Source organism: Bos javanicus, chromosome 17 (genome assembly GCF_032452875.1).
Source record: "Bos javanicus breed banteng chromosome 17, ARS-OSU_banteng_1.0, whole genome shotgun sequence".
Classification (NCBI taxonomy): Eukaryota; Metazoa; Chordata; class Mammalia; order Artiodactyla; family Bovidae; genus Bos; species Bos javanicus.
In genome coordinates this window covers 17,430,761-17,458,487 of record NC_083884.1, presented here as the reverse complement: position 1 = coordinate 17,458,487, position 27,727 = coordinate 17,430,761, and the positions used below count along the sequence as shown (strand labels likewise).

General features: G+C 43.0%; 1 protein-coding gene across 5 annotated transcripts in view; it reads right to left on the bottom strand.

The window, feature by feature from the left end:
- The window catches only part of RNF150 (ring finger protein 150), a 279,374-nt gene that overhangs the window by 21,790 nt on the left and 229,857 nt on the right, over nt 1-27,727 (bottom strand). Inside the window, exon 7 of one of the 5 annotated variants that reach the window (XM_061384128.1) lies at nt 4,981-21,822. The exons of the other annotated variants lie outside the window; for them this stretch is intronic. Coding sequence (XP_061240112.1) covers nt 21,800-21,822 — 23 coding nt within the window. The 3' untranslated portion in view covers nt 4,981-21,799. Of the gene's footprint in view, nt 1-4,980; nt 21,823-27,727 lie in introns of those variants that run through there. 5 annotated transcript variants of the gene reach the window in all.

Below are 27,727 nucleotides of genomic sequence, written 5' to 3'. Positions count from 1 at the left end.
AGTTGTTTGGCTACTGTAAACAAAGCTTCTCTGAACATTTATGTGCAAGTCTTTTTGAGGGCATGCATTTTCATTTCTCTTGAGTAAACGCCCAGAAGCACATTGCTGGGTCCATCTGGTGGGTCTATGTAACTACAAGAGAAACTGCCAAGCTTTTGTGTGTGTGTGTGGCAAAAAATCACAGTGCATTAAATTCACTCTCAAAACAACTTCCAAGTATACAGTACAACACTGTCGGCCACATGCACATTGTCATACAACAGATGTCCAGGACACCACCATCCTGCAGGATTCTTGCAAGATAAGGGTCCAACTTCTTTCTTTTGCTCATGCATTTCCAGTTTTCTCAGCACCATTTGTTGAGAAGATTATCCTTCCCCACTGTGTAGTCTTGGCATCCTCATCACAGAGAATTTGACCATATATGTGAGGGTATATTTTCGGGTTTTTTCTTTGCTTTCCTTGGCCCATATGTTTTTATGCCAGTTCTACACTGTTTTGATTATGGTAGCTCTGTAAGATACTTTGAAATCAGGAAGTGTGAGCCCTCTAGCTTTGTTCTCAGAGAATCATTTTGGCTGTTCAGGGTCTTTTGAGATTCCATATAAATTTAAGGATTTTTTTTAACTTCTGTAAAACACGGCATTGGGATTTTGATAGAGGTTGCATTGAATCCACAGATTGCTCTGCCTAGTATGAACAGTTCAACAATATTAAGTCTCCCAATCCACAAATAGGGGATGGCTTTCTATTTATTTGCATCTTTGATATTTTTTCAGCAATGTTTTCCAGTTTTTAGTGTACAAGTCTTTCATCTCCTTAGTTAAGTTTACTCCTAAATACTGTATTCTTTTTGATGCTACTGTATGAGATTGTTTCCTTAATTTTCTTTTCAGGTTGTTCATCCTTAGTGTATGGAAAAGCAACTGGTTTCTGTGTGTTTTGTCAAATGCTTTTTATAAATCAATTGAGATGACCTTGTTATTTTTATCCTTTGTTCTACTAAATTGGTGCATCATGTGCAGAGATCTATAACACATTTCAAGTTAATTTTGTGTATGGTGGAAGATAAAGGCTGGCGTTCAGTTTCTCCTGACACTTTTGTAATCAATTTCTTGTATTGCATTCCCCTATTTTGAAATACCTAGAGCATTTTCCACTTTCCTGACTGGTCTCACTGAATACAGCAAAGGGGTTGGAAAGATAGGCTGTGCTAAAACTGAAGAGTGATTTGAATGCCAGGCTGAAGTGTCATGACATTAACATACCTGGATTATATCATGTTTGTGCATAAAAGTACTTGCTTAAGTGGGTGAAAATAAACAACCTCAGTTTCCTTATCAGTGAAATAGTGACAATAATATTTTTGTAGTCTATAACAAGATCTGGTCTCTGTGTGTATGTGTGTGTGTGTGTGTGTGTAAACACACCGACATAGGGCTTCACTTCACAATGTCTGGCACATGCTGTGCCAGATAAGAGGCAGCTATTATTGTATTTAGTACATGTACTGAGAACCTGCTTTATTCCTGTCCCATTAAGCCTCTTGGCTTCCTTCTTTGTCTACCAAGGTCCTGATGGACAAAGGGTGCCCTTTCTTTCTCTGGCCACTACCCCACTGTTTCTGTAATGCTCTGTTTCTTCCGTGTGATCAGATGTAGGTTAATGCATCAACATTTCATAAAGAGCTCATTTGCCATGTGACAGCCTTATCCCTCCTGCTGGTACAAGTGTCGCTCTGTTATAAGATAGTCCAACATAAGAGCCAGAAGAAACTAGAGAACAGGCTCTGATGGAAATACAAGATCTAGTTTAAAGGTCAAGCTGCAGAACACAGCAAAGTAGGGGATCCTTCACATCTCTCTAGAAGGGGCTGGGGAGGGGAGGACAGACACAGGAGCACAGTTTCTGACACGTATTTTTATTTTTAAAGAATGAAGCAATTTAAATAGTGAAACTGTTGAGATCAAGTCCTCAAAAAAAGCTTAAGCAAATTATAGGCAGATAAAGAGCCAAGTTTCCCTGATGGCTTAGATGGTAAAAAATCTGTCTGCAATGCAGGAGACCTGGGTTTGATCCCTGGGTCAGGAAGATCCCCTGGAGAAGACAATAGCTACCCACTCCAGGGTTCTTGCCTGAAGAATTCCATGGACAGAGGAGCCTGATGGGCTTTTTTCCAAACAGCTCAGCATTAAACTAGAGATGCAACACTGCCATGAGCGCACTGGAGTCTCCCTAACAGGCATCATTTTACATCAACCTGTTTTACTATCACAATTGATTTAAGGTTTTTTTTAAAATAATTATTAATTTGGCTACAGTGGGTCTTAGCTGTGGTACGCAGCATCTAGTTCCCTGACCATGGATTGAACTCAGGCCCCTTGCATTGGGAGTATGGAGTCTTAGTCTCTGGATCACCAGGAAGTCCCCTTGATTTAAGGTTTTTAATATAGTTGTTGTTTCTGACCTTTCTGACCACACACTTCTCTATAAAACACATGGAGAAGCCTGTTTAGAAAATGTCAAGACTGCAAGTCATTTGTTTAGAAGAACTCAGACTGCCTCCTCCTCCTCCTCCGATAAATACTACATAATTCACCTTCGGCTGGTTTGAGAACAGGTCACAACCTGGTGTTTGGGGGCAGGAGGGGGTGGGCTCAAAGTGGTGACAATACTAAGCCCTCAAGAACTGATAGACACACTGTTAGAAAAAGGGGCCTGATGTTTTGACCCAGAGCCTGAGTTAGTATTGCAGCAATAAATGACTGAGATTCACCTAGTTGGATGTGTTTACACACCTTCCTGGAAAACCTAATGGATTCTATCTTCACCTTCTTGCAAGAGCAGTGGGCCAGTCATGCATAAAATCTGATCACAACCAAACCCATTCCTCTGGCTCACAGGATGCAATTTCTAGCTCTTTGTATCTAGAACAAAACCCAGACTTTTAATCAATATTTGGCCATGCATGGGAATCCCTTGGCATGAGTTTAGGGTGAGAATAAAGGTGATACAAATGAGGAAAGCTGTTCAACAAGGACAAGTAAAAGGGCAGAGGGCATACGGGGAACATTAAGCTGACCAGACATTCATATGGCAGGGGACAACAAAGCGGGGGAGTGTGGGTGGTAACGGCACTGTTAGGAAATAGCTGGGAAACGGCTGAACCTGGGACTTGAACTCAGCTCTTCAGTTCCTGTTCTGAAGGTGTTCATGGTGCTCCATGACACCCTAGGGTTCTGCAGTGAGGGAACTGGGGAGACCGAACAGCAGAGGAAGATGGTGGTGATGACCACAAAGGTGACGACAGCAGCTAGGTCAAGGACAGCTGAGGCAGGTCCCCCCAAACCCATCACTCCCTGCTCCTCCCCTAGTATTCAGTGTAGCAATATTCAGAGGCAGACGACTAATTAACACTGCAATGAATCTTTACTGAAATCACTTCATTAATCTGATCTTCATTGCCTTTGCTCATCTGATCTTTATTTCCTGGGAAGCCAAAACAAATCTGGTAGTTACAGTTCACTTCACCAAAATGCCTCTTTTTAAGATGATCCAATGAGGGAGGGGAAAGGGCCTAAACTTCACTAGACTCTGTGCTGGGCACTTTTCACTTATTTGCTTGAAAAACCAAAGATTTTAAACTTCCATGTTTACTGCATCTGAATTGTACACCCATATTGAATTATACATATGAAAGGGTTTGGCTACTAAAAACCCAAGTAAAAAGAAGGGTGTGGCTAAGTTCAGCCTTCCCCACAATGGCATTTGCATCCTAACGTGGTCTCTCACAGGTGGAGTAGAAGCTCTGGATGACTCTGCTCCTGGTCCCCACTGATTCCTTCCCATCAGGGAGGGGTGTGGTCAGAGGTTGGAGGGTACCGTTGCCCACTGCAATCCCCCTTTTTTCTGAAGAACACCTGTAACCCACAACATGCCTGATACCTGATTAAGAGCATTGCCATATGTCACTGTTTAAATAGATATTCCACCCATGGATGATTTTCTCTTACCTAGAGCAGACTGTTCGCTCTAAGAGGGCTGGAGCTTATTTTGCATAGCCACTACCAAACCTCTATCTCCTACACTATCCAAATAAAAGAAACACAATGGTTATCAACTAAATGAACTGAAAAAATGAGTGGGAAGATCTGAAGAAATCATATTAGTTTTTTAAAGGCTAAAAACATTGGGGAGGGAGATTCCTATTCTTCTGATTTAATTGTGAAGTTGAATACATTACACCAAGGCATCAGGTGAGCCCATAGAATAGGCTAAGGAAAACTCGAGATTAACATACACATACTACTATATATAAATGAGATAACAAGGACCTACTGTATAGCACAGGGAACTCTACTCAATATTCTGTAATAACCTATATTGGAAAAAATCTGAAAAAGAATAAATATATGTATGTACGTATTAAGTCACTTCAGTTGCGTCTCTTTACAATCCTATGGACTGTAGCCTGCCAGGCTCCTCTGTCCATGGGATTTTCCAGTCAAGAATACTGGAGTGGGTTTCCATGGCTTCCTCTGGGAGATCTTCCCAACCCAGGGATGGAACCCTTGTCTCTTACATCTCTTGCATTGGCAGGTAGGTTTTTTTTACCACTAGCGCTACCTGGAAAGCCTCAACATACATAACTGAGTCACTGTGCTGTACACCTGAAACTAACACACCATTGTAAATAAACTATACTCCAATAAAATTTAAAAAAATAAAAATACAAAAAATACAAAAAACCCCAGATCTACACCTCACAGTAAGTGGCTTATTTGTATGTATGAGCCAGGAATTTTACTTTTGCTCTTTCCAAGTCCCACACCTTAGTAGGTATCTTCTATCTTCTATTTCTGGCTTCTTATTTCTCTTTAATGGTTTCAGAATTATTCTCAGCACCTCCTTGAGAAAAGGGGCCCCCTGTCTGGAATTCTGTCCCTGGAATAGGTGTGGGTGTGGCCAAGCCAGGTGGGGGTGTGACCAAGTCAGTAGCTTGTTAAGCTTGAAAATGTGAATTGGAAAGGTACCACTTATAGTTGGATGACCGTGACTGGGGAAACATATCAACGATAAACACAGAATTGAAAATGACTATAAACCCAGCAATGTTTCAGTAGAAGGATGAAAAAATCTGAGGCAGAAGTATTCCAGCCTAATATTCTTGAATATGTGTTTGAAGGCCAAGTGCCTTGAACAAGCCTGATGGGAGTTTCTGGAATTTAACGTAGGGGTTAAGGTCTTAGTGTTTTCTGCACCAGCCCAAGAGCGATCATTCCTCCTTCTCTTTTGTAAACTAACGAAAGCTATACAAATCCCTTATGTAGACAAAGCCTTTAGCAGATCTGGCAAATGATACCTATTTTTTAAAAAGAGCACTTGGCAAAGTAACTTCTACTTTGTACACATCTGTTTTACATCTGTTAGAATCTAAATTTTTTAGAGAAGGGGCAATTTTATCCAAGCTCAAAATAGGCATTAATAAATACTATTCTAAATCACTACCATCGTTGGCAAATGGTTTCATTTAATTAATAAAACAGACTTTGAGATTAACCTCTGGTGAGGTCTTCGAGATATTTTAAGAATATTTTACAATGTCTTTTCTCCCTAGTTATTCTTAATATTTGCGATTTTGGATAATTGAAAGTCATTCCAACATATGGCCCATGTAGAGTCTGAATTTTTAAGAAATGAATCATGCTTCTGCTTTTTGGAATGATTATTGATGTTTATAGTATATGTCCAGTCCCTCTCTCTCTCTCTCTTTTTTTTTTTACTCCATGGTTGATTTACAAATTTTGTCTGGGACAGTGCTCCTGCCTAACTTTGATTGCTCCATACTGTGTTTATCATTTTGCCAATGTTTTCCAGTAGCACACGACCAGTGAACATTTTGAACTTGCATTTTCAAAGAATCTGCAGCCAGATAACAAATAGGAGGTGCTATATTGCTAGAGAGATCTTACCATGTTCATTTCAATGTCCATTTTTTTTTTTCTGTGCTTTTCCTCCTTGAAAATATTTTATATTTCTTTGTCGTAGAAGACCAGCTGCCTGAGACTATTTGTAAAGTCTCCTGCAATGTAGGATGCTTTATCAATAATGGTAAATATGGTGTTAAAAATTAGTAAATCCACAAATAACATGCAACATACTCGTCTGATGCTAAGTCTCCATGGATACCACGGAAGCATCTTCAATTCCAGAGATGTCCCAGGGAGAGCAGATTACCTCTGGGATCTGCAAGCCCTGGGATCTGGCAAAAGCAGTGAGGGTCCTTGAGAACTTTATCTTTACTGGTTCTGTTTCTGAACCTACTAGGCTGCCTTCAATTTTCCTCCATTCTCTCTAAGGAAAATAAAACTCATGGAGAGAGACCAGGAGGTGTGAACAGAGTGAGAGCTGGTTGAGATTTCTGAGACTCCTTGAACATTCTCCCTCAAAAAGTTGACTGTAATTCCAGTATGGGGGCAAATACATTTTTCCTTTTTATGGCTGCAATTTTAGAGACGGGGTGTTTCTAGGAGGAAGGATACACATGTAAGCACCGAGAGAACCCTGGAGGTAGAAGATGGACAGATGATGAGCACAGACATGCATCACCATAAAAGCAAGTCCCATCAAACTGTCTTGGAGGATAAAAACTCTAAGAAATGAGCTATATACATTATGAGGATTAAGCCATGATTCTATATATCCCATAACTGCCACTGTCATCAAGACAGAAAAATAAAAGCAAAGAAAGACAGTTCCTACCATTATTACCTCTTTCCAAGTGCTGTGTGTGTGTGTGTGTGTGTGTGTGCTGTCGCTCAGTCGTGTCTGACTCTTGGCAACCCCATGGACTGTAGCCTGCCAGGCTCCTTGGTCCATGGGATTTTCCAGGCAAGAGTACTGGAGTGGGGTGCCATCGCCTTCTCCGTCCAAGCGTTAAGTTCCTCAAATATATTTTCAACACTATATCTTTGGTAGAAATCAATGCTGTGCAACCACTACCAACTAATTAGAACAATTTTGCAGGTCTGAGCTGCCAAGAACCTAAAGGAACTATAAGATGTAACGTTGTTGCCTTATCCTTTTCTATTTAGCAGTTAATTTGATGACACTAAAGACCTCTTTTCTCAGCAAAATTACATATTTGAGAAAAATCAACTGCAATTCTTTCCAAATTCATCTTTTGCTCTGTTGGATCAAGGACTTGCTTTAGTATCTCAGATTGTTACAGGCTGCTTCTCTACAGAAAACAATTCCTTTTACCCTAGGTGATTCTGGAGTTACTGGTTCTGCTCACAATGTAATTGAATGCCTGCATCAGCACATAGGTTATACATCAGGTGTGCAGTGTTTCATGAGCAAAGGAGCAATTATAACAATAAAAAGACAGTGTCCTCTGCCCCATATAGCAATGTTGGCTGCCAGGATTAAGCCTCCATCAAGATCATAAGCAAGGCAGGCTGAATAAAAATGTACTTGTATTTTCCATGGAGTTTCCTTTGGCATTGGGATCAGTATCACAGGGACCAGTGATGGTCTTCATCACAGGCATGGATAGACGGGGAGGGATGGATCCACCCAAGGACCAATCACACAAAACCACACTATTGTGGTCCGTCAGAAAATTTACAAAGCTGAGTCAACAAAGAAGGAGGTAACCTTAGTTGGGTTGAAGAGAATGTTCCAACTCCAGTGCCCCTGAATGCAATTACTATGGGAATAGATACAGACCACATTTAAATGGGCCCTAAGGATAAGATGGGCTTCCCTGATGGCTCAGCAGGTAAAGAATATGCCTGCAATGCAGGAGATGCAGAAGACCTGAGTTCGATTCTTGGGTTGGTAAGATACCCTGGAGAAGGCAACCTACTCCAGCCACTCTTGCCGGGAAAATCCCTGGACAGAGGCGTGCAGCAGGCTGCTGTTCGTACGGTCGAAAACAGTCGGACCCAACTTAGCGACCGAGCAGCACACAAGGATAACGCTACGAACGTGAGTCATCCAGGTTCTGTCCTCCTTGGGCATTCTGGGGTAGAGGCATACATTTCCAAACTCTGGTTTTAGAAAGAATCACATGGGAAGTTTGGTAAGAATGACCGTTCTCAGCTCATCCATGGAAATTGTGATTTAGCAGATCTGGAGCGGAAGCTGGGGTCTGCACTGTAATTATAGCCTAGGCAGGTATTCAGACCACACTTGAGAAGCTCCAGTGTGAGATGAGACCCTGGGGTGTGGAGAAGGACAAGAGCTCTCATGCCAGCCTTCCACCTACTCGACGTAGGACTTCTGGTGAGGTTCCCAACTGCTCTCCACTTCAGTATCTTGTATGTAAAGGAGTGACAGCAATTGTGAAGGTTAACTAAAATATGTAAAAACGTTCTCTACAAGATCCTTGGCACATAGTATATGCTTAATAATGTCTGAGTTCCTTCTACCTCTTCTCTGAGAGATAATACGAACATGTTTTTTTGCTTTTTAACTTTGTATTGGCTTCCCTGGTGGCTCAGATGGTAAGAATCTGCCTGCAATGCAGGAGACAGGGGTTCGATCCCCGGGGTTGGGAAGATCCCCTGGAGAAGGGAAAGGCTACCCAGTTCAGTATTCTGGCCTGGAGAATCCTCATGGATAGAGGAACCTGGAGGACTACAGTCCACGGGGTTGCAAAGAGTCGGACACGACTGAGCGGCTAAACACATATTGTATGGGGTACAGCCGACTAACCATGCTGTGATAGCTTCAGGTGGACAGCAAAGGGACTCAGCCATCCATATACACGTATCCATTCTCCCCAAACTTCCCTCCCATCCAGGCTGCCACATAACATCAAGCAGAGTTCCATGTGCTATGCAGTAGGCTCTTGCAGAGAACACATTTTGAACACCCTTAATGCACCAAGTGCTTTTCTAACGCATTTTCATTACACTTAATCCCATGAGGTAAATGTTTTTCTTACTCTATTTTACAGGTGAGAAACAAAGATGCAGAAAAGTTAAGCAATTAACCCCCAGTTGCCCAATCAGCAGGTGACAGGGCCGGCCTTGACTTAGCTCTACTGCTGAGAACTTAAATTATCTGCAGAGGTGTCAATTAGGGATGGGAAATGTTAAAACCTCTCCATGCTGTCTCATAAAGGCCCACCCTCTGCTTCCCAGAAGCTTTGCCATCTGGCCATGTCCCCGATGCCTCACCAGCTGAAGATGACACGCTCAGTGTGGACACAAGCACATACAGCTGTGATCTGGCTGTAAAGTCTATCATAGGGCACAGGTGCTGGGAATCACTGTACCTTAAACTAGGAACTGTCTTACTTGTAGGGCTGTCTTTCCTTTGTTCAGATATTGGAGCCTTTAGATCTATTTATGGTCTTTCCTGATGGCTTAGATGGTAAAGAATCTGCCTGCAATGCAGGTGGCCTGGGTTTGATCCGTGGGTCAGGAAGATCCCCTGGAGAAGGGAATGGCAACCCACTCTAGTATTCTTGCCTGGAGAATCCCATGGACAGAGGAGTCTGGTGGGCTACAGTCCATGGGATTGCAAAGAGTTGGGACATGACTGAGTGACTAACACACAGATCTATTAAAGAAACAAAATCCTAATATAAATTTGGAGAGCTGTTCCCTTTCTAACTAGCTAAACTGGAAGCACAGTTTCACTCCTAGGAGGAGCAAATTGACAGGCATGACCAGAAACCCCAATTACCCCTACTGAGATGTAGTTAGCTACCGGGATGCAAAGTTGTTGATCTTGGGTTGTATTTATGTCCACCTGTATGCCATCTAAACACAGAGACTACGGGTGTGTGTAAACACTGTTTGAGGCACTCCGAAAACTACATATAATATGCAGTTATGAACGTGTGTATACACATGTGATTGTGTGTATAAATAGGTGTTGCTGTGTTCCTGCTATACACATGTGCCTACACGTGAATGCTTCTACATATAACATGTATGCGCCCACACATGTGAGGGCTTATTTATCCTCCTGCATAGATTTTCTTCATCTCCATGACAGGGAAGACATGCCTTTGAATCCATTGTGTTTCTGCTTGGTTTGACTTCCAGATCCATTTTTCTAATTGACGACTTATTTAAATAACAGTTGAGGTATTATGCTGGCATTATTTTTTCTGAAAAAATTCATTCTACTGTTCTCGTTGCACAGCAGGAGTTTAATGCAGCCAATACTTTCTGGTGCTGACAGCTCTGATTAAGGCAGAAGTATTTAGATAAATAAGAATGATTGGTTTGACAAAGAAGAAATTCAATGGCACTTGAGTACAAATCTAGTAATCGCTCCTCCCTGCTGGGAACATTAGTTAGCAGTGAGTTTTAACTGTGTAATGGTTGCTTAAGTGACATACACAGTGGCTCTGCATGATTTTACCAGTAGGTATTACTTTAAGAAGACCCAATAGGACAATTCAAAACACTGACTGTCCCTGAGACATCAGTGCATATGGAGGAAGTATTCTGACCCTGAGACAATCCCTACATTTGGGGTTCAGAGGCGTGGTGAACTGCAGAGCACACGCCCTGTCTTGGGGCTGCTGCAACTCAGATCCAGCCAGTTGCCACCATCAGGGAATGAGACCCAGGATTGCTGTTGCTTCCAACATTTTCAGGTTGCCAATTCAGATCGGTATGGAAAGCTTTGCTGTATTTAAATGTTGGCTACTCACTGAACATAGGGCTTCTCAGGAGGCATAAGTGGTAAAGAACCCACCTGCCAACACAGGAGACATGAGATGTGCATAGATCCCTGGGTAGGGAAGATCCCCTGGAGGAGGGCATGGCTACCATGCCCGTATTCTTGCCTGGAGAATCCCATGGATGGAGAAGCCTGGTGGGTTACAGTCCATGGGGGTCGCAAAGACCCCCATGAACTGATCATGTTCAGTGAATGCGACTTAGCATGCATGCACTCACTGAACATGATCAGAAATTCTCAGGGCTAAGTCCAGCCCATCTGCAGGCAGGAGGAGTCAGATGGGACTTCGCTTTGCTCCCTCTGCCTAGAACATCTGGGAACCTCTAGAGATCTATTTCCTCATGGTTTGGGATGATGAGCGAACACCCGGTGATCAGTGGTGGTGGTGGTGTGTGAAGTGCGCATGCATGCACGCCTGTGTGAGCACATGTGTATACCTGTGTGTATATGTCTGTGTGCATGGAACCTGGCTTGATTCTCACCCTGGTGCCCCAGTGTGTGCGCCACCGGAAACCTCTGGAGGAAGAAGGAAGGACAGTTCCCCACCGACCTGGCATCCTAACTTATCCACACCTAATTGATCACCAGCTGTGTCTTGGATAGAGCTGGAGGAAAGAGTTTGGCTCAATCCCTTAACCACAATATATTTTCTTTTCTTCAGAAGTTTCTCAGCAAGTTTTTCCCCCAAAGGGAGGAAGTGCAGCAAGGACCACCCCTGCTGAAGCCAATGAGTTCAAGATACTTCTATATTTTAACAGATCTCCTACTGGACTTTCTCGGTGATGGTGTGGGGCCCAAGTGCTGACAACTTGGAGGCTTATATCAATGGGTACATCCAAAATTTTTGCTCTGAGTCATTCCCTGAGATTTCACTTACAAATGCACAAAGGGCATTGTGTATGTGTGTGTGCTCAGTTGTGTCCGACTTTGGCCCCATGGACTGTAGCCCGCCAGGCTCCTCTGCCCAGGGAATTTTCCAGCAAGAATACTGGAGCGGGTTGCCATTTCCTCCTCCAAAGGATCTTCCCGACCCAGAGATGGAACCTGCGTCTCCTGCGTTGGCAGGTGGATTCTTTACCACTAGTGCCACCTGGGAAGCCCCAAAAGAACATCAAGACTTGGCAAATCTAAAATTACTAGTTTATCTTTTATTTAAGGCATCGGAATGATTTAGATCTGTTCTATAAAATATGTGACTTAAGAAAATAAAATAAACCAGTATAATTTAAAAAAATAAAACTACCGGTTTATCTACAGATCATTCCTCTGTCAGTCTGTATGCTCAAAACACTCTCTAAGATTAGTGGGAGGGCTGCTGTCTGTTGAATATAACCAAACACAAAGTCATACGTAGAAAGACATAATTATGACTTTCTAGGAATGACACTAATGGGTTGTTGATTGATAGATGGGCTGCCTAGTGATGTTGCTGATAACCTGAGAGGTTTCTCTGTAAATGGTATTATAAGGACAGTCATTATTTTATATGAGATCATGGTAATAAAGATTGCTGTTTATAATTCAGTAGTCCTCAAGTGATCAATTAATGGAAACGATAAATAACTAAAAGAGAGCACGCAGTTCTGGCTCAGGAAGTAAAGTAATTCTGTTAACTGAAGAAGAACAAGGTGATTTTTTTTCCATCTTCACAGGCAACCTAGAGCTATTGGGCCTTGGAATCTATCTGAGAAAGGTGGTTTACAGATATTGGTATAAGGATATTTCTATTGTGTTAATAGGTACCTGCGATGTGTCTGTCCAACGTGTGTCCTCGTGGGGAGGTGATGTGGAGGGTGGGGGGCAGAGGTAATGTTTGTGATTGATTGAGTGCCAGGCACTGAGTCAGCAGCTGTCTATACACTGATTCATTTCATGCTCACAACATACTTGCAGGGTGGATTTTATTTGAACAATTATTTTTTTGGCCAAGCCACTGTAGCAGGTGGGATCTTAGTTCCCTGACCAGGGATCAAACCTGCACCCCCTGCATTGAGAAGTGAAGTCTTAACCACTGGACTTCTAGGAAATTCCCTGGTCAGTTTTAAAGATGAGGAAATTGAGGCCCGGGGAGGTTATTTGTTGACCATAGCTATTTAGTCAGAGGCCAGCCAGTGTTTGGGCCCAGAACTGCCCAGTGCCAAAGATAACTGATTTCTCCAAGTCTATATTACTCTGGGTAGGCTCATCTCCACCCATCGTTGTTGTTGTTGTTCAGTCGCTAAGTCACATCCGACTCTTTGTGACCCCATGGACTGCACCACGCCAGGCTCTCCTGTCCTTCACTATCTCCTGGAGTTTGCTCAAACTCATGTCCATTGATTCTATGATGCTGTCTAACCATCTCTTCCTCTGTTGCCCACTTCTCCTCCTGCCCTCAGTCTTTCCCAGCATCAGAGTCTTTCCTAAACATCAGCTCTTCACATCAGGTGGCCAAAGTATTGGAGCTTCAGTTTCAGCATCAGTCCTTCCAAAGAATATTCAGGGTTGATTTCCTTTAGGACTGACTGGTTTAATCTCCTTGCAATCACTCATCATGGGTTAATAGGAAGTAGGAAGAGGGGTGTTGATGGTGCAAAACAAAAGATGAAGAGCATTTGAGCTACACTGGCCCCTGGGCTCTTGGTTTGAATGACATCCTCAGGGCATTTGCAGAAAGGGAGGCACAGTCAGGCAGGAGAGTCTTTGCCATCACATTTTCTTTTTGCCACATTTTCTGCCACTTTGTCTCTCTCCACTGCTTTCAATCCCTTGTTTCTGCTGTGTAGTCCCATATCAATAATGATTAATAGTAAGTCATTAACCCATTTCTACAAGGCATTAATCTCCCTCCTTCCTTGTGATGGGGGACTAGTTTAGCATCTGTGCTCCTGTCACAGGGGTCTAGGGTCCCAGTGTCATCCTAGAGGAACAGGCTATAGGCAGAATCATTTGCTGGTGTCTTGGTCCAGTTTTGAATGTCCTTGGAAGACCACATACCTATTCTTTTCAAACATCAATATGTGTTGCAACATAGACTCTTCCAGTTCAAACTATTGCTATCGTTGCTTTCCTTTAACATTCAACACATCCATTCATTTATCTACTAATGTTATTGAGTCTGTGTGCGTGCTTAGTCCCTTCAGTCATGTCCAACTTTTGCAACCCCACGGACTGTAGCCCACCAGGCTCCTCTGTCTATGGGACTTTCCCGGCAAGAATCCTGGAGTGGATTGCCATGCCCTCCTCCAGGGGGTCTTCCTGACCCAGTGATTGAACCCACGTCTCTTGCATTTCCAGCATTGCAAGCAGATTCTTCACCACTGAGCCACCGGGGAAGCCTGTTATTGAATCTAACCGTAGCCATAACTTGTGCTGGGTTTCAGAACATGATGGTGTAAAGCCAGAGTCCAAGCTCTGCAACCTGCAAGTTCAGTGGGGCAACAGATGATTCCTGAAGAAATAATAACAGAGATAATGGTTTGAAAGGAGATATTTTAGAACGATCATTAGATTCTTCTCAGAGTAACAGAGAAGGCATCTCAGAGAATACAGCAGATTAGACGTGCCTGAAGGATATGCAAGACTTAGCACCTACAGGGAGGAGAGCTGGGGCAGCCAGTCTGGAACCACTTACATATGCTTCCCTATAAAGCTCACCACTGGGAGTGGCAAAAAAAATCATGGAGAGCTATGCAGAAGCCAAATGCTTAATGATTTGTTTAGATTAGCCAGCTTGAGATCTTAACCCAGAGGGGATAAACATGTCTTGAAGATTTCTATAGATGATTATTTAGGCAGTGCAGGAATGCAGACAGACTTGGAGGATGGTAAGACTAGAAACAGGGAGAGTGAAACGGCAGCCACGGCAAAAACCAAGGTTAGAGATGCTAAGGTCTCTAATTATAGCCATGAGGAAGAAAATGGGACATGGAGAGAGATCTAAAAGGCACAATGAACATGGTTGGTGATTATTTGACTATGGAAGGCAGTAGAGTGAGAGAAACAGAGATAATCCAAACTTTACTGGCTCGAACACTGGAGAATAATTTCACTGTAAAAACTGAAGTCACTAATTTGTAAAATAAACCTATACACTTAAATCTTGAAAAGATAACACACATGTAGCATACTAAAAGGAAATGCTCTTAAAAATTTGCTACCAAACACATTTTCTGAAGCCAAGGAGGCCAGCCAAGAAGCTGTGATTCTTCACTGTAGTAAAAAGACATTATCAGGGTGGAATGCTAACTCAAAACATGTGTTGAAAAAGTGGATGAATTCTTCAATGCCATGTCAACTGACCCTTTTTGTTTTTCCTTAGTTTTATACTTAATTTTTAAATCAAATTAACTTTTTTCCAATTTTTATTTCATATCAAGAACATAGTTTAACAAGACAAATGTTATTTCATCTTTCAATTATTCTGTGAGAATTTTCACTCTGATATATGTTTTAAAATTATTTTTTAATTTTCAAGATCTCCTTCTCATTCTCAAAAAAATTCCTATCATCTGCTTCTTTTCCATAAATGTAATATTACCCCATATCTCTAGGATACAAATAATAGTTTATAGAATTTTGTGATATGAATTATTTTGGTTTCCTTGGTGTTTATTTTCATTTGTTACATCTCTCTCTCTCTTAGATTTCATGACTTTTTGCAATTCTCGAGCCATCCTTGCCCTCCATTCATATTTGCAATGAGGCACTACGATTAAGTGTGATGGGTGGGACACGCTGACTAGGGAAGGGACTTCAATAAGAGTCCGAGGCAACGACCAGGCAGCTCAGAATGGGAGACACAATCTGGGAGACATAAATGCTCTTTACACAGTATTTCACCTAATTTTCTTTTGAGCATCACTGCATACCACAGTCCTTCTGGGTATCTGGTGCCCTATACCCTGAGCTAGCTGCAAAACTCCTAGCTTCTCACTGGCTTCTCCCTTAGAGGACACTAAGAATTCAACCTTCCCCACTTCACTAAGTGAGTTTCCACTTATTTGTCTTCCAAAATTTGTTGTAATCTTTGCTCTAGCAGGTTTATATCTTTTATGAATGCTTTGGTGGGACTCTGGGGGGTAGCAGAGATAAACCTGTGGGCTCAGTCTGCCATGTACAGCCAGAAATCTTGAGCTGATTCTAGATGATTCATTTACCAAGAAGACCAGTGCTGATGCCTTGATTTAAAAATCATTCTCTGGGACTTCCTTGCTGGCTCTGTGGTAAAGAGTCCATCTGCCAATGCAGGAGACTCGAGTTTGATCCCGGATCTGTGAAGATCCCACAAGCCATGGAGCAGCTAAGCCTGTGTACCACAGCTGCTGAGCCTGTGCTCTAGAGCCTGGGAGCTGCAACTGCTGAGCCTCTGTGCCACAGCTACCGAAGCCTGCATGCCTAGAGCCATGCTCTGCAGCAAGAGAAGATGCTGCAGTGAGGAGTCTGCACATCCCAACTGGAGAGTAGTTCCCGCTAGCCACAATTCGAGAGAAAGCCTGCAAAGTAACGAAGACCCAACACAGCTACAAATAAACAAGCACAAGTTATATTAAAAATATTAGAAAAATGAAAATCATTCTCGGGACTTCCCTGGCCATCTAGTAGTTAACACTTCACCTTCCAATGAGAGGGTGTGGGTTCTATCCTTGATCAAGGAGCGAAGATCCCACAGGTCTCTTGGCCAAAGAGCGAAACACAAAAAACGGAAACAATATTGTAAAAATTCAGTGAAGATTTTAAAAAATGGTCCACATCAAAAAGCCTGCAAAAAAATAAATAAAAATCATTCTCCTGTGGGCATGCTTCGATTTAGTTTCTAACTCTATACTATCAACATGGAAAAAGTGAGCTTTCTTTATAGGGAACCACTTAAACCACGTGGTGGAATATTGGAAAAATAATTAGGCTGGGGCCAGAACTCGATTTAGCCCCTCTCCTTCTGTTTTTCTTCCTGGGATAGATGTTACTGTTTCTACTGTGCAGGAATGTTAGGAAGACAGAACAAGATATTTGGGTGAAGCACACTTTGAGATGGTAGGAAGAATGATCAGTCAGTGAATTTAAGGTATTTCTTGGACTTCCCTGGTGGTCCAGGGGCTGAGGACTCCGAGCTCCCAACGCAGGGGGCCCCGGTTTGATCCCTGGTCAGGGAACTAGACCCCACATGCTGCAACTAAGACCTACTGCAGTAAAATAAATAAATGTTTTTTGAAAAAAGCCTTTTCTTTCTGCCAGAAGAGAGCAAGTCTCAAATCCCTGGAAGATGATATTAAGATTTTTTATTCTTGCAGCTTTAAGGATGGATGGACATGAATTATTAACACTTTTCTGCATCATAATTTCAGAGGCACAAAGAAAGAGAGAAATTCACTTTTTAGTATTCAACTTGTTAAACAGTTCAACTAAATCCTTAATAAAGCATCTGGAGCTTAAATATTTTAGTGACATGTAAAACAGTTAAGTTATAAAATATTTAGATGGATTGGAGCTATTCTTAGATGATTGCTAGTTTCCTTTAAAATTATGGGACAGATACATGAATGGATTCATACATAGTATAGACTACCCTGGAAATGGAGTCCAGTGAGAGAGGTTTTCTTCCTTAATTTCAGCAACAATGACTCTTTGCCACCCCATGGACTGTCCATGGAATTTGCCAGCCCAGAATACTGGAGTGGGTAGCCTTTCCATTCTCCAGGGGATCTTCCCAATCCAAGGATCTAACCCAAGTCTCCTGCATTGCAGGTGGATTCTTTACCAGCTGAGCCACAAGGGAAGCCCAAGAATACTGGAGTGGGTAGCCTATCCCTTCTCCAGCAGATATTCCCGACCCAGGAATTGAATCAGGGTCTCCTGCATTACAGGTGGATTCTTTACCAACTGAGATATCAGGGAAGCCCCCTGAATGGGATACTTGTGCCTTAATATCCTCATTTGTGAAGTGGAGATAATATCCATTCCAAATGAAGTCTTTTTTTTTTAAACTAATTCCCTGAGAAAAGAAAATGAGACAACATATGTGGTATTTACTGTAAAAAAAAAAAAAAGAAAGCACTATACACATGCAAAAAAAAATTCTATGTGTAGATGTGGGAGTAAATAGCAAACTGTGTATTTGCATACATATGAATACATAAACAGACAAACACTGAAACCACTATCTATTGAAAAAAATAAAATGATTTTTTTCTAAATATTGCTTTCCCATTGTCTAGCATTACTATTAAAACAGAAATAAGACAGTTGCTCTGTATACTCTTTTGGTTTATATGACTTGCCATTTACTTGCTGATGTCATCCCGATAGCTGTTATTGCTAAAATCAACACTAAAGACTGTGTGTGTGTGTGTGTGTGTGTGCATACACGTGTGTGTTAATTGCTCAGTTCAGTTCAGTTCAGTCGCTCAGTCGTGTCTGACTCTTTGCGACCCTATGAATCGCAGCACGCCAGGCCTCCCTGTCCATCACCAACTCCCAGAGTTCACTCAGACTCACCTCCATCGAGTCAGTGATGCCATCCAGCCATTTCATCCTCTGTCGTCCCCTTCTCCTTCTGCCCCCAATCCCTCCCAGCATCAGAGTCTTTTCCAATGAGTCAACTCTTCGCATGAGGCCAAAGTATTGGAGTTTCAGCTTCAGCATCATTCCTTCCAATGAACACCCAGGACTGATCTCCTTTAGAATGGACTGGTTGGATCTCCTTGCAGTCCAAGGGACTCTCAAGAGTCTTCTCCAACACCACAGTTCTAAAGCATCAATTCTTCGGTGCTCAGCTTTCTTCACAGTCCAACTCTCACATCCATACATGACCACAGGAAAAACCATAGCCTTGACTAGACGGACCTTTGTTGGCAAAGTAATGTCTCTGCTTTTGAACGTGCTATCAGGTTGGTCATAACTTTTCTTCCAAGGAGTAAGCGTCTTTTAATTTCATGGCTGCAGTCACCATCTGCAGTGATTTTGGAGCCCCCAAAATAAAGTCTGATACCGTTTCCCCATCTATTTCCCATGAACTGATGGGACCAGATGCCATGATCTTAGTTTTCTGAATGTTGAGCTTTAAGCCAACTTTTTCACTCTCCTCTTTTACTTTCAAGAGGCTTTTTAGTTCCTCTTCACTTTCTGCCATAAGGGTGGTGTCATCTGCATATCTGAGGTTATTGATATTTCTCCTGGCAATCTTGATTCCGGCTTATGCTTCTTTCAGCCCAGCGTTTCTCATGATGGACTCTGCATATAAGTTAAATAAGCAGGGTGACAATATACAGCCTTGACGAACTCCTTTTCCTATTTGGAACCAGTCTATTGTTCCATGTCCAGTTCTAACTGTTGCTTCCTGACCTGCATACAGATTTCTCAAGAGGCAGATCAAGTGGTCTGGTATTCCCATCTCTTGAAGAATTTTCCACAGTTTATTGTGATCCACACAGTCAAAGGCTTTGGCATAGTCAATAAAGCAGAAATAGATGTTTTTCTGGATCTCTCTTCCTTTTTCCATGATCCAGTGGATGTTGGCAACTTGATCTCTGGTTCCTCTGCTTTTTCTAAAAGCAGCTCGAACATCTGGAAGTTCACGGTTCACGTATTGCTGAAACCTAGCTTGGAGAATTGCTCAGTCATGTCCAACTCTTTGAGACCCCATGAACTGTAGCCTGCCAGGCTCCTCTGTCCATGGAATTTTCGAGGCAAGTATACTGGAATGGGCACCCATTCCCTTCTGCAGGGAATTTCCTGACCCAGGGATGGAACCCGAGTCTCCTGCATTGCAGGCAGATTCTTTACTGTCTGAGCCACCAGGGAAGCCCATATATAATACTGGTTCAGACTTACTAGATTGATTTAATGACCCACAATTTGAAAAACAATTGATATAGGCATATGATTTTGGAATCTATAAAATGGGAATGACACTCTCATAAGATTGTTATGACGGTCAAATAAGACATTCTATGTAGAGGACACAGAGCTTGTGTTCAATGAAAGGTAACAGTTAATAACTGTCTTTAAAAACAAAGAAAATGAACACTGTCTGAGTCTGGGCATAGCCAGCATCCCAGTGGCCCAGGTAAGTGCTGCTTGAGAGTCTTTTTTGAGCAGAAGGCTGTGACGGTCTGAGTACAGGGTTTACGGCACCAGGGGATCCTAAGAGGAATCCAGGTTAGAGTCATGTTGCTCTTCCAGTCCCTGACACTCGTCTGTCTTCTCTCCCATTCATTTTACAGGAAGATATACAGAAAATGTGATCTATAAAAGACTGGGCAGAAACTGCCATCTCATAGCGACCCTCTAAAGTTTCAGAGGATGCTGCAGCGGGGAGAGCGCCGAGCACAGAGCTCCTTGCTAGGATGACTTGATGGGACTGGAAGGAGAGAGGGATCAGGAAGGGCTTGTAAGTGATGATGCAAAGTCTTGATTGAGCCTCTCCTGGCAAAACTTGGAGGGACATCAAGAGAGGGAGTCTAATGTTAATCATAGAATTATGGAACCGGTCTTAGGAGTCAACTGCTGGTAAACGTGCCTCATTCGACAACGGAGAAAACAAAAGCACAGAAAGGATAGGTGACTCACACGAGGTCACACAGCTAACTGGAGGCCACATCACGCCTATGGCCCCACTTTTTTGTTTCTGACTAGTGGTGTTTCCATTATAATATCTGACTTCAAGTAGCTCCAGTGATGTTCTGACACTTTTTTTTTTTTTTGGTCCTGAACCACTGAATTTCATTTCCAAAATATTTTGAGTTGTGGAACCCTGACTCTGAATTTTAAGAGCCAGTTCTTATGTCAGCTAAAGGACATTTTCAGCGCTTCCCTGCCTTCTTAATCTCTGAATGGTGGAACTTCCCCCCTCTGCCACGTGCTTTAGAATTGAAAAGCAGAGAGAAACGTTATCTTACTTACACTTGATGCTGTTTCACCACTGAAAAGGGGCTTGACCTGCCAATTATGTTTCTTGCCATTGGATGCCACGTCCCTGCTGCAATCCATGCTCAGTGTGTCAATATCTGGTAGAATTCAGGTCTGCTCAACAGCTGTTTCCTAGCTCACTTTTGGAGTGTGTACCGAAAGGGAGATAGCACTGGGAGAAATTAATCAAACTGGAGATGGTGCTGCTGCTTAGTTGCTTCAGTCGTGTCCAACTCTGTGCGACCCCATGGACTATAGCCCGTGAGGCTCCTCTGTCCATGGAATTCTCCAGGCAAGAGTGCTGGAGTGGGTTTGCCATGCCCTCCTCCAGGGGATCTTCCCAACCCAGGGATCGAACCTGGGTCTCCTGCAGTGCAGGGAGATTCTTTACTGTCTGTGCCACCAGGGAAGCCTGGATATGGTGCTATCAATAACTCAGAATATCTGAGACACTCTCCAAGCAATGGAAGGATTTTGCCTGCTTGCTGGGCCATTTCATTTTAAGAGGGCAGTGTCTCCCAAGTCAATGGCGTGTATCATACCTAGGCTGAGTGCTCCCAGCAGCAATGTATCTGTGGTCTAAACTGATGAACTCTCTCACAGGAAGCTTGTACATCTCCAGATCCTCCACACACTCGTGGCCAAGGCACCAGACACAGGACAGAAAAGTCCTGGGAGTCTGGCCCCGAGTGGGCTTTCTTAGGTTGGCAAATGCTTTCAATTGCAGAGGAATGTTGTTATAAAAAAAATCTAGTGGCTTGTGGATTGTCTGGTTGTCATTTGGGAAACTTGATGAAAGCACATGCATATCACAAAGATCTCTGCTCTTCAGAACAGTTGCTCCTCTCTGGAAGCCTTGATTGAGCTGGTGAGCTGGAGGGCTCAGAAACAAGGCGGGGACAAGACTCTGTGGACCTGGCACAATCTGAGCTATGGAGATGAGTGGGGAGAGCAGTATCACTGTCTGCAAATGCTTCATTTTGTATAGAAGTAATTCACCATGGCTGAAATATTTCCTGAAGGGCAGAGAATAGTGAGGTCTAAAATCTTACCCGGTTGGCTGATTCTGTTGTCTGCCACAATGGAAGAGGCTCACAAATCAAAGCAGTCATCTTTCCAGGGCTAATGGGAATCTTATGGGTACCAAGGGACATCATTCTCGTTGCTCATTCCAGCCGGCATATTTATCCACAGTCAAGGGGAGCTACTTTGACAGTTCAGGCCTATCTGATGCAAGTCAGAAAAGCAGAGGTGGCTATTCAGTCTTGTCCTTTCTAATCAAGGCTGGAATGCTTTCTCTAGAGGTGTTTATTTCTGGATGCACCAGCATATTTTGCAGTCACATTAAAACCTGGAGATTGCAGCTTTGCAAATGTAGCAAAATGCAGTTGCCCATTTGGAACAGAAATAGGATGTTCATGCCAAGCCTCCCTTTTGCTCTCAGTTGCCTTTACCCAGAGATTCAAAACTGAGTTCTCTGGAAAAGTCATAAATACTCTCTCTCTTTAAACTTTTACTGGAGGATAGTTGATTAACAGTGTTGTGTTAGTTTCAGGTATATAGCAAAGTGAAACGGTTATACACATATCTACTCTTTTTTAGATTCTTTTCTCATATAGGCCATTACAGAGCATTGAGTAGAGTTCTCCCTGGTGGTCTGGTGGTTAAGACTGCACTTTCACAGCAAGGGCGCATGGGTCTGATCCCTGGTTGGGGAACTAAGGCAGTACTAGTGGTAAAGAACCGCCTACCAAACCAAGAGACATGGGTTTGATCCCTGGGTTGAGAAGATCCCCTGAAGGAGGGCATGGCAACCCAGTCCAGTATTCTTGCCTGGAGAATCCCTTGGACAGAGGAGCCTGGCAGTCTATATTCCATAGGGTCACAAAGAGCTGGACATGACTGAAATGACCTAGCATGCGCATGGGGGACTAAGATCCTCAAGCTGTGGCCTAAAAAAAAAAAAAAAAGTCACTCTTGTGTTTGTATTCAGCTTGTGGTTGGAGCAAGTCTGGGGGCATTTACAACTTTTGAATGTAGATATTCTGATGCTTCCTCTATGGCTCCCAAAATAATAAACATAAAACTTAAAAAAAGTTAAGAACGAACGTCTTTTCTGGCCTCATTTTTAGAGAATGTGTTTTTAGGAATGAAGACTCCCTAGAGAGGTTCCTATTGAGTTCCTCAAAGAAGAGAAAACGGATCCTTCCAGAAATTACAAAGCACAAGTCTCTGAATGAACTCCTTGGGAGTTCTTTCCATAATTAGTGTCTCATCTGTGTTCCTGCGGAGCCCTCAGTGCTTACAGTGATAGCTGGTAAATACGTTTGCTGAAAATGACTTTTTGCTGGGCTGCAGTTTCAGCTTTGCTGTAATGATACTTTTTGTATCATGAGTATATTTTGAAGAGTGTGTGTGTTTTTTCTCTCTGCAAACGAACTGTAGTTCAGTTCCTGTGTGTGTGCGTGCATATGCATGTGTGTGTATGTTAGTCGGTCAGTCGTGTCTGACTCTTTGCAACCCCATGGACTGTAGCCCACCAGGTTCCTCTGTCCATGGGATTCTCCAGGCAAGAATACTGGAGTGGGTTGCCATGCCCTCTTCCAGGAAATCTTTCGGATCCAGAGATCAAACCCGGGTCTCCCATATCAGCTAGAAAGGTGCCCTCTGGTGAAGCCCATGGAGACATTTAGGGACTAACTCTTCTGCACTTGTGGGGCTCCTCCTGCCTCAGTTCCTACTGAAGAGCTACTGGCAACAAAGAACTCGGAGACAGCCTTTCCCACCTCCCCCAGCCCCGGGACCCCCCATACCACTGCTGGATGGAGTAGATGTGAAGGGCACCTGTTCGATGACTCTGGACCTCATCACCCAGTTAATGACAGTAACAAGGGGAGAGAGGGAGAGAAACGCGGGTAAATTGGAAAAGAGCTTAGCCAAGGAGCCAGCGTTGACTCGCTGAATCCCACTCCTCTAGAAGGGGTGGGGAGGGGCTACTGCCCAGGACCACGCCCACTGAGGGGTTCCTGTAAGAGAAACTCCACCCCCTCTACCACAAGGAGATTCTGAACTCTGCTTCATGTAGGTGGGACTCAGGGAGAACAAACTCAGGCCTTAGAGAAGCTAAAGCTTCTCTTCTTCAGGGACTTCCCTGGTGGTCCAGTGGTTAAGACTCTGAGCTTCCAATGTAGGGGACCTGGGTTCAATCCCTGGTCAGGGAATTAAGATCCCACATGCCTTGTGGCACAGCCAAAAGGTTAAAAAATGAAACAAAACAGAGTGTGGACTCAGGTCTCCTGTCTGCCTGGAGTCTGGAGGGAGGAGGCTGATGGTCTGTGTGGGGTCAGAGGATGGGAACAGGGCTGTACTGGAGAGGGCTGTCAGGACAGATGATGTGTGAGGTCCCAGAGGTGACCACCCGGGGAGTGAGAGGACTGGGCTCAGCTTGGACAGTCAGAGACTGAGCAGACAGAGGCCAGATGTGCAGGCGTTGCAGGAGGCCTTATGGGTAAGCAGTGGAGGCCCATCTGTCCACAGTGATGGGTCTCACAAGGGGAAAGGCCCACAGAATAAAAAAAAAAATCATTTTGTCCATGTTTGGGACATAAAGGGACTCTTGAAACTGTCGGTTACCTATAGGTGAGCAGAAAATTCCTGCTGGAACTTTCCTCCCCGAGCAGGGTCTATTATACCAGCTCCATATAGCAGGAAGTTTCCCAAAGGAAACCCACACCACGTTTCAATTCAGCTGGTCAAGTCTGAACCTGTTAGCCTGTATAAGGATTTATGTGGACTGCTTCCTTCTGTGAAGTCTGAAGACCAGGTCTCCTGACCAAACTCACTATGTCACGTGCTCATCGGAACATACAGGGGCGAATCTGGGAGAAATGGACACTGTCTATCTCCTCCCTTTCTAGCTCCCAGCTCCCTCCACACCCTCCACCCTCCACCTGCCACCCCAGGGCTGACTGCTGATTCCTTCTAGCTTGAGTTGGAAGGAGTGGCAAGTGGGTAATGATCTGGAGGCAGCTAGAAGACGCCAGTAGTGACTCAATACAAGAAATGGATGGTGGTGTCAGCAACTTCGTTGAAAAACAATGGGAAGGTCTCAGACCCTCTTGAGAAGTGTGGAGGGATGTGGGATGTTTTGGAGGAGTGATAGTGTCTTCTTTTCTGTGTTTCTTTCTCTAGCTTCTGTCTGGAGTCTCTAAACACACCAGGTCTTTTGTTTAGCTGTGTTTTCCTTTGGTCCTAAGGAACTTTTTCCCCTGCTGAAGCCAATCCAAGAAGCTACAGGCTCAGAGAGTCAGAAGGCAGAGTACGGTGCAAACAGGAAAGCAGATAAAGACTGGTGAGTGGGGACTTTTCTGGTGGTCCAGTGGTTAAGAATCCGCCTGCTAATGCAGGGGACACCGGTTCGATCCCTAGTTCAGGAAGATTCCACACACCACCGAGCAACTAAGCCTGTGTGCCACAACTACTGAGCCTGTGCTCTAGAGCCAGGGAACTGCAACTACTGAAGCCTGGGTGCCCTAAAGCCCATGCTTCCCGACAAGAGAAGCCACCACAAAGAGAAGCCTGCGCATAGCAACGAAGACCCAGCACAGCCAAAAATAAACGTGAATCAATTAATTAATTAAAAAAAAAGATTGGTGAGTGACATTTGTGCATGCATACAAATGACTCGCTGCACCACAGTGGAAGAGAAACTGTGATTCGGTGCTGCCGTGTGAGGGATAAAAGCTGAAATGTCAGAAACATTAACAAGATGCATATGAGAATGTCCTTCTCTCAAATGTCAGACTGGCAACCAGTCTGGATTTCCTTTCCTTTGTAAATGTTTTTCTTCTTTTTCTTTTCCTGGGAACTGAAGGTGATCCTTTACTGCCACATTTTCCCATTTTCACTCTAAAGGCAATCTGTTCTACGCTGTTCCCCCCGAGGGCTGAAATGACTTCTACGTATATTTGATTGACTCTAAACCAAAACTGTTTGTCAGGAAAGGAAGAATGGAGGTAGGGATGAGAAGGCAAGTTGAAACTAAACGCACTTTTGAACTTTCAGAGATTTAGAAAACTGGAGGAAGAGAGTAAAAAAGAAAATGAAGTGAGCACCATGTTCATTTTCTCCCCTTTCTCATCCTGCGAACATAGCTAGGCATGCTCCTCAAGAGTCAGCTGGTCCTGAGAATTCCAGCTCCACCTGTCCCTAGCTTATGACCTCAGGCCAGTTACTTTAATCTCTCGGTGCTGCCATTTCTGCATCAGTAAAATGAGGTTAAAAATAATATTTACCTCATAGAGTTGTTGTAAGCTAATACACATAGATAATGTGAAAGGATGCCTGGTACTGAGTTGGTGTTAGGTATTTGTTAGCTACTGTTACTTCTTCATTTTCTGTAATTTTCTAGTCAGTGTCTGGATCTTTAGAGATGTGAGGTAGGAAAGGATAAGGGAGGAAAAAAAGGTCAGGTCCAACCTCCAGTGGGTTATTTGTGGTCTGTAGCAATATCACACCCCCACATTCCCTCCTTTCACCATCTGTGTTTTTTTTGATAGCGTTAGGGAGTTGGTTACGTGGATGAGAGCTTGAATCTTTCTGCTCATTTATTCATGCATCTGTGTTTGGTTCTTTATTGATTATGCGACTTAGGGCACTATGCAATGTGCAATCTGTATAGAGAGAATTTTCCCTTAAGGAATCTACAGCCATTTAGTTAGTGGTATAAATCATTAACATCTAATCAGGCTCACAAGGGAGGGGATATATGTATACCTATAGCTGATTCACACTGTTGTACACCAGAAACCACCCCATCATTGTAAAGCAATTGTCCTCCAATTAAAAAATCTAATCAGAAAAATTATGTTTGGGATATTCTGTTAAATCCCAATAAATAAAACTACTCAGAAATGGTCTAAAATATCATATGATATCACCAATATATGGGATCTAAAAAATGACACAAAAATAAACAAAGGACACAAATGAACTTATTTATGAAAGAGAAATAGACTCAAAGGGACAGAATACAGACTTACAGCTACCAAAGGGGAAATGAGGATAAACTGGGATTAATAGATACACATTTGTGTGTGTGTGTGACTCTTTGTGACCCCATGGACTGTAGCCCATCAGGGAATTCTCCAGGCAAGAATACTGGAGAGGATTGCCATTTCCTTCTCCAGGGGACCTACCCAACCCAGGGATCGAACCCATGTCTCTTGCATTAGCAGGAAGATTCTTTACCACTGCACTGCTTAGGAAGCCCAACAGATTACACATTAGCATGTATAAAACAAATAAACAACAAGAAATTAATATATAGCACAGGGAACTATATTCAATATCTTGTAATACTCTATAATGGAAAAAAATCTGAAAAAGAATATATAGTAATAAAACTAAATCACTTTGCTGTATACATAAAGTATTATAACATTATAAATCAGCTATACTTCGATTAAGAAAAGAAATGGCCTAGGAAAAGTATTTTGTGAGAACAATTCAGTTTCTGCACTAAGAGGCTGTATCTTTAGCCATATTGACATATGGTATTGGTCTTCAGACTACAGATGTGGTCTCTTGTCTTTTCATCTCTACCAAGACCTTCCTTTGAAATTACCTGGCATTTTCCCTTCTGTTGTGAACATAAGCTCCCTGTTCAAGCTTAGATCAAACATTTTTCACTTCGAGTCATTCAGTGAATAGCTACTGAATGCCTGGTATGAACCTAAACACTCTGAGTCCGTTTTAGCCAAAACCGTTGGAGATTATGAATTATCTGGATACAGACTTTAATTTCCTATTTCATTTTTGGTTGTATTTTCACTCATAAACTATGCCTTTTCATTTGTCATCTGGGCTTTACTGAGATGAAGTATGTGGCCACTTTTCAAAATCAGGAATCTAACAGACGACACACTTTCTTTTGAAAGTCGATCAATCATTTCACTGCAAGAAATAGAATCCATTTTTAATTTGATTCTTTTTATAGGCTCAAAAGGGATTCCCAGTTGGTATAGTGGTAAAGAATCTGCCTGCCAATGCAGGAGAGACAGGAGACACGGGTTTGATTCCTGGGCTGGGAAGATTGCCTGGAAGAGGAAATGGTAACCCACTCCAGTATTCC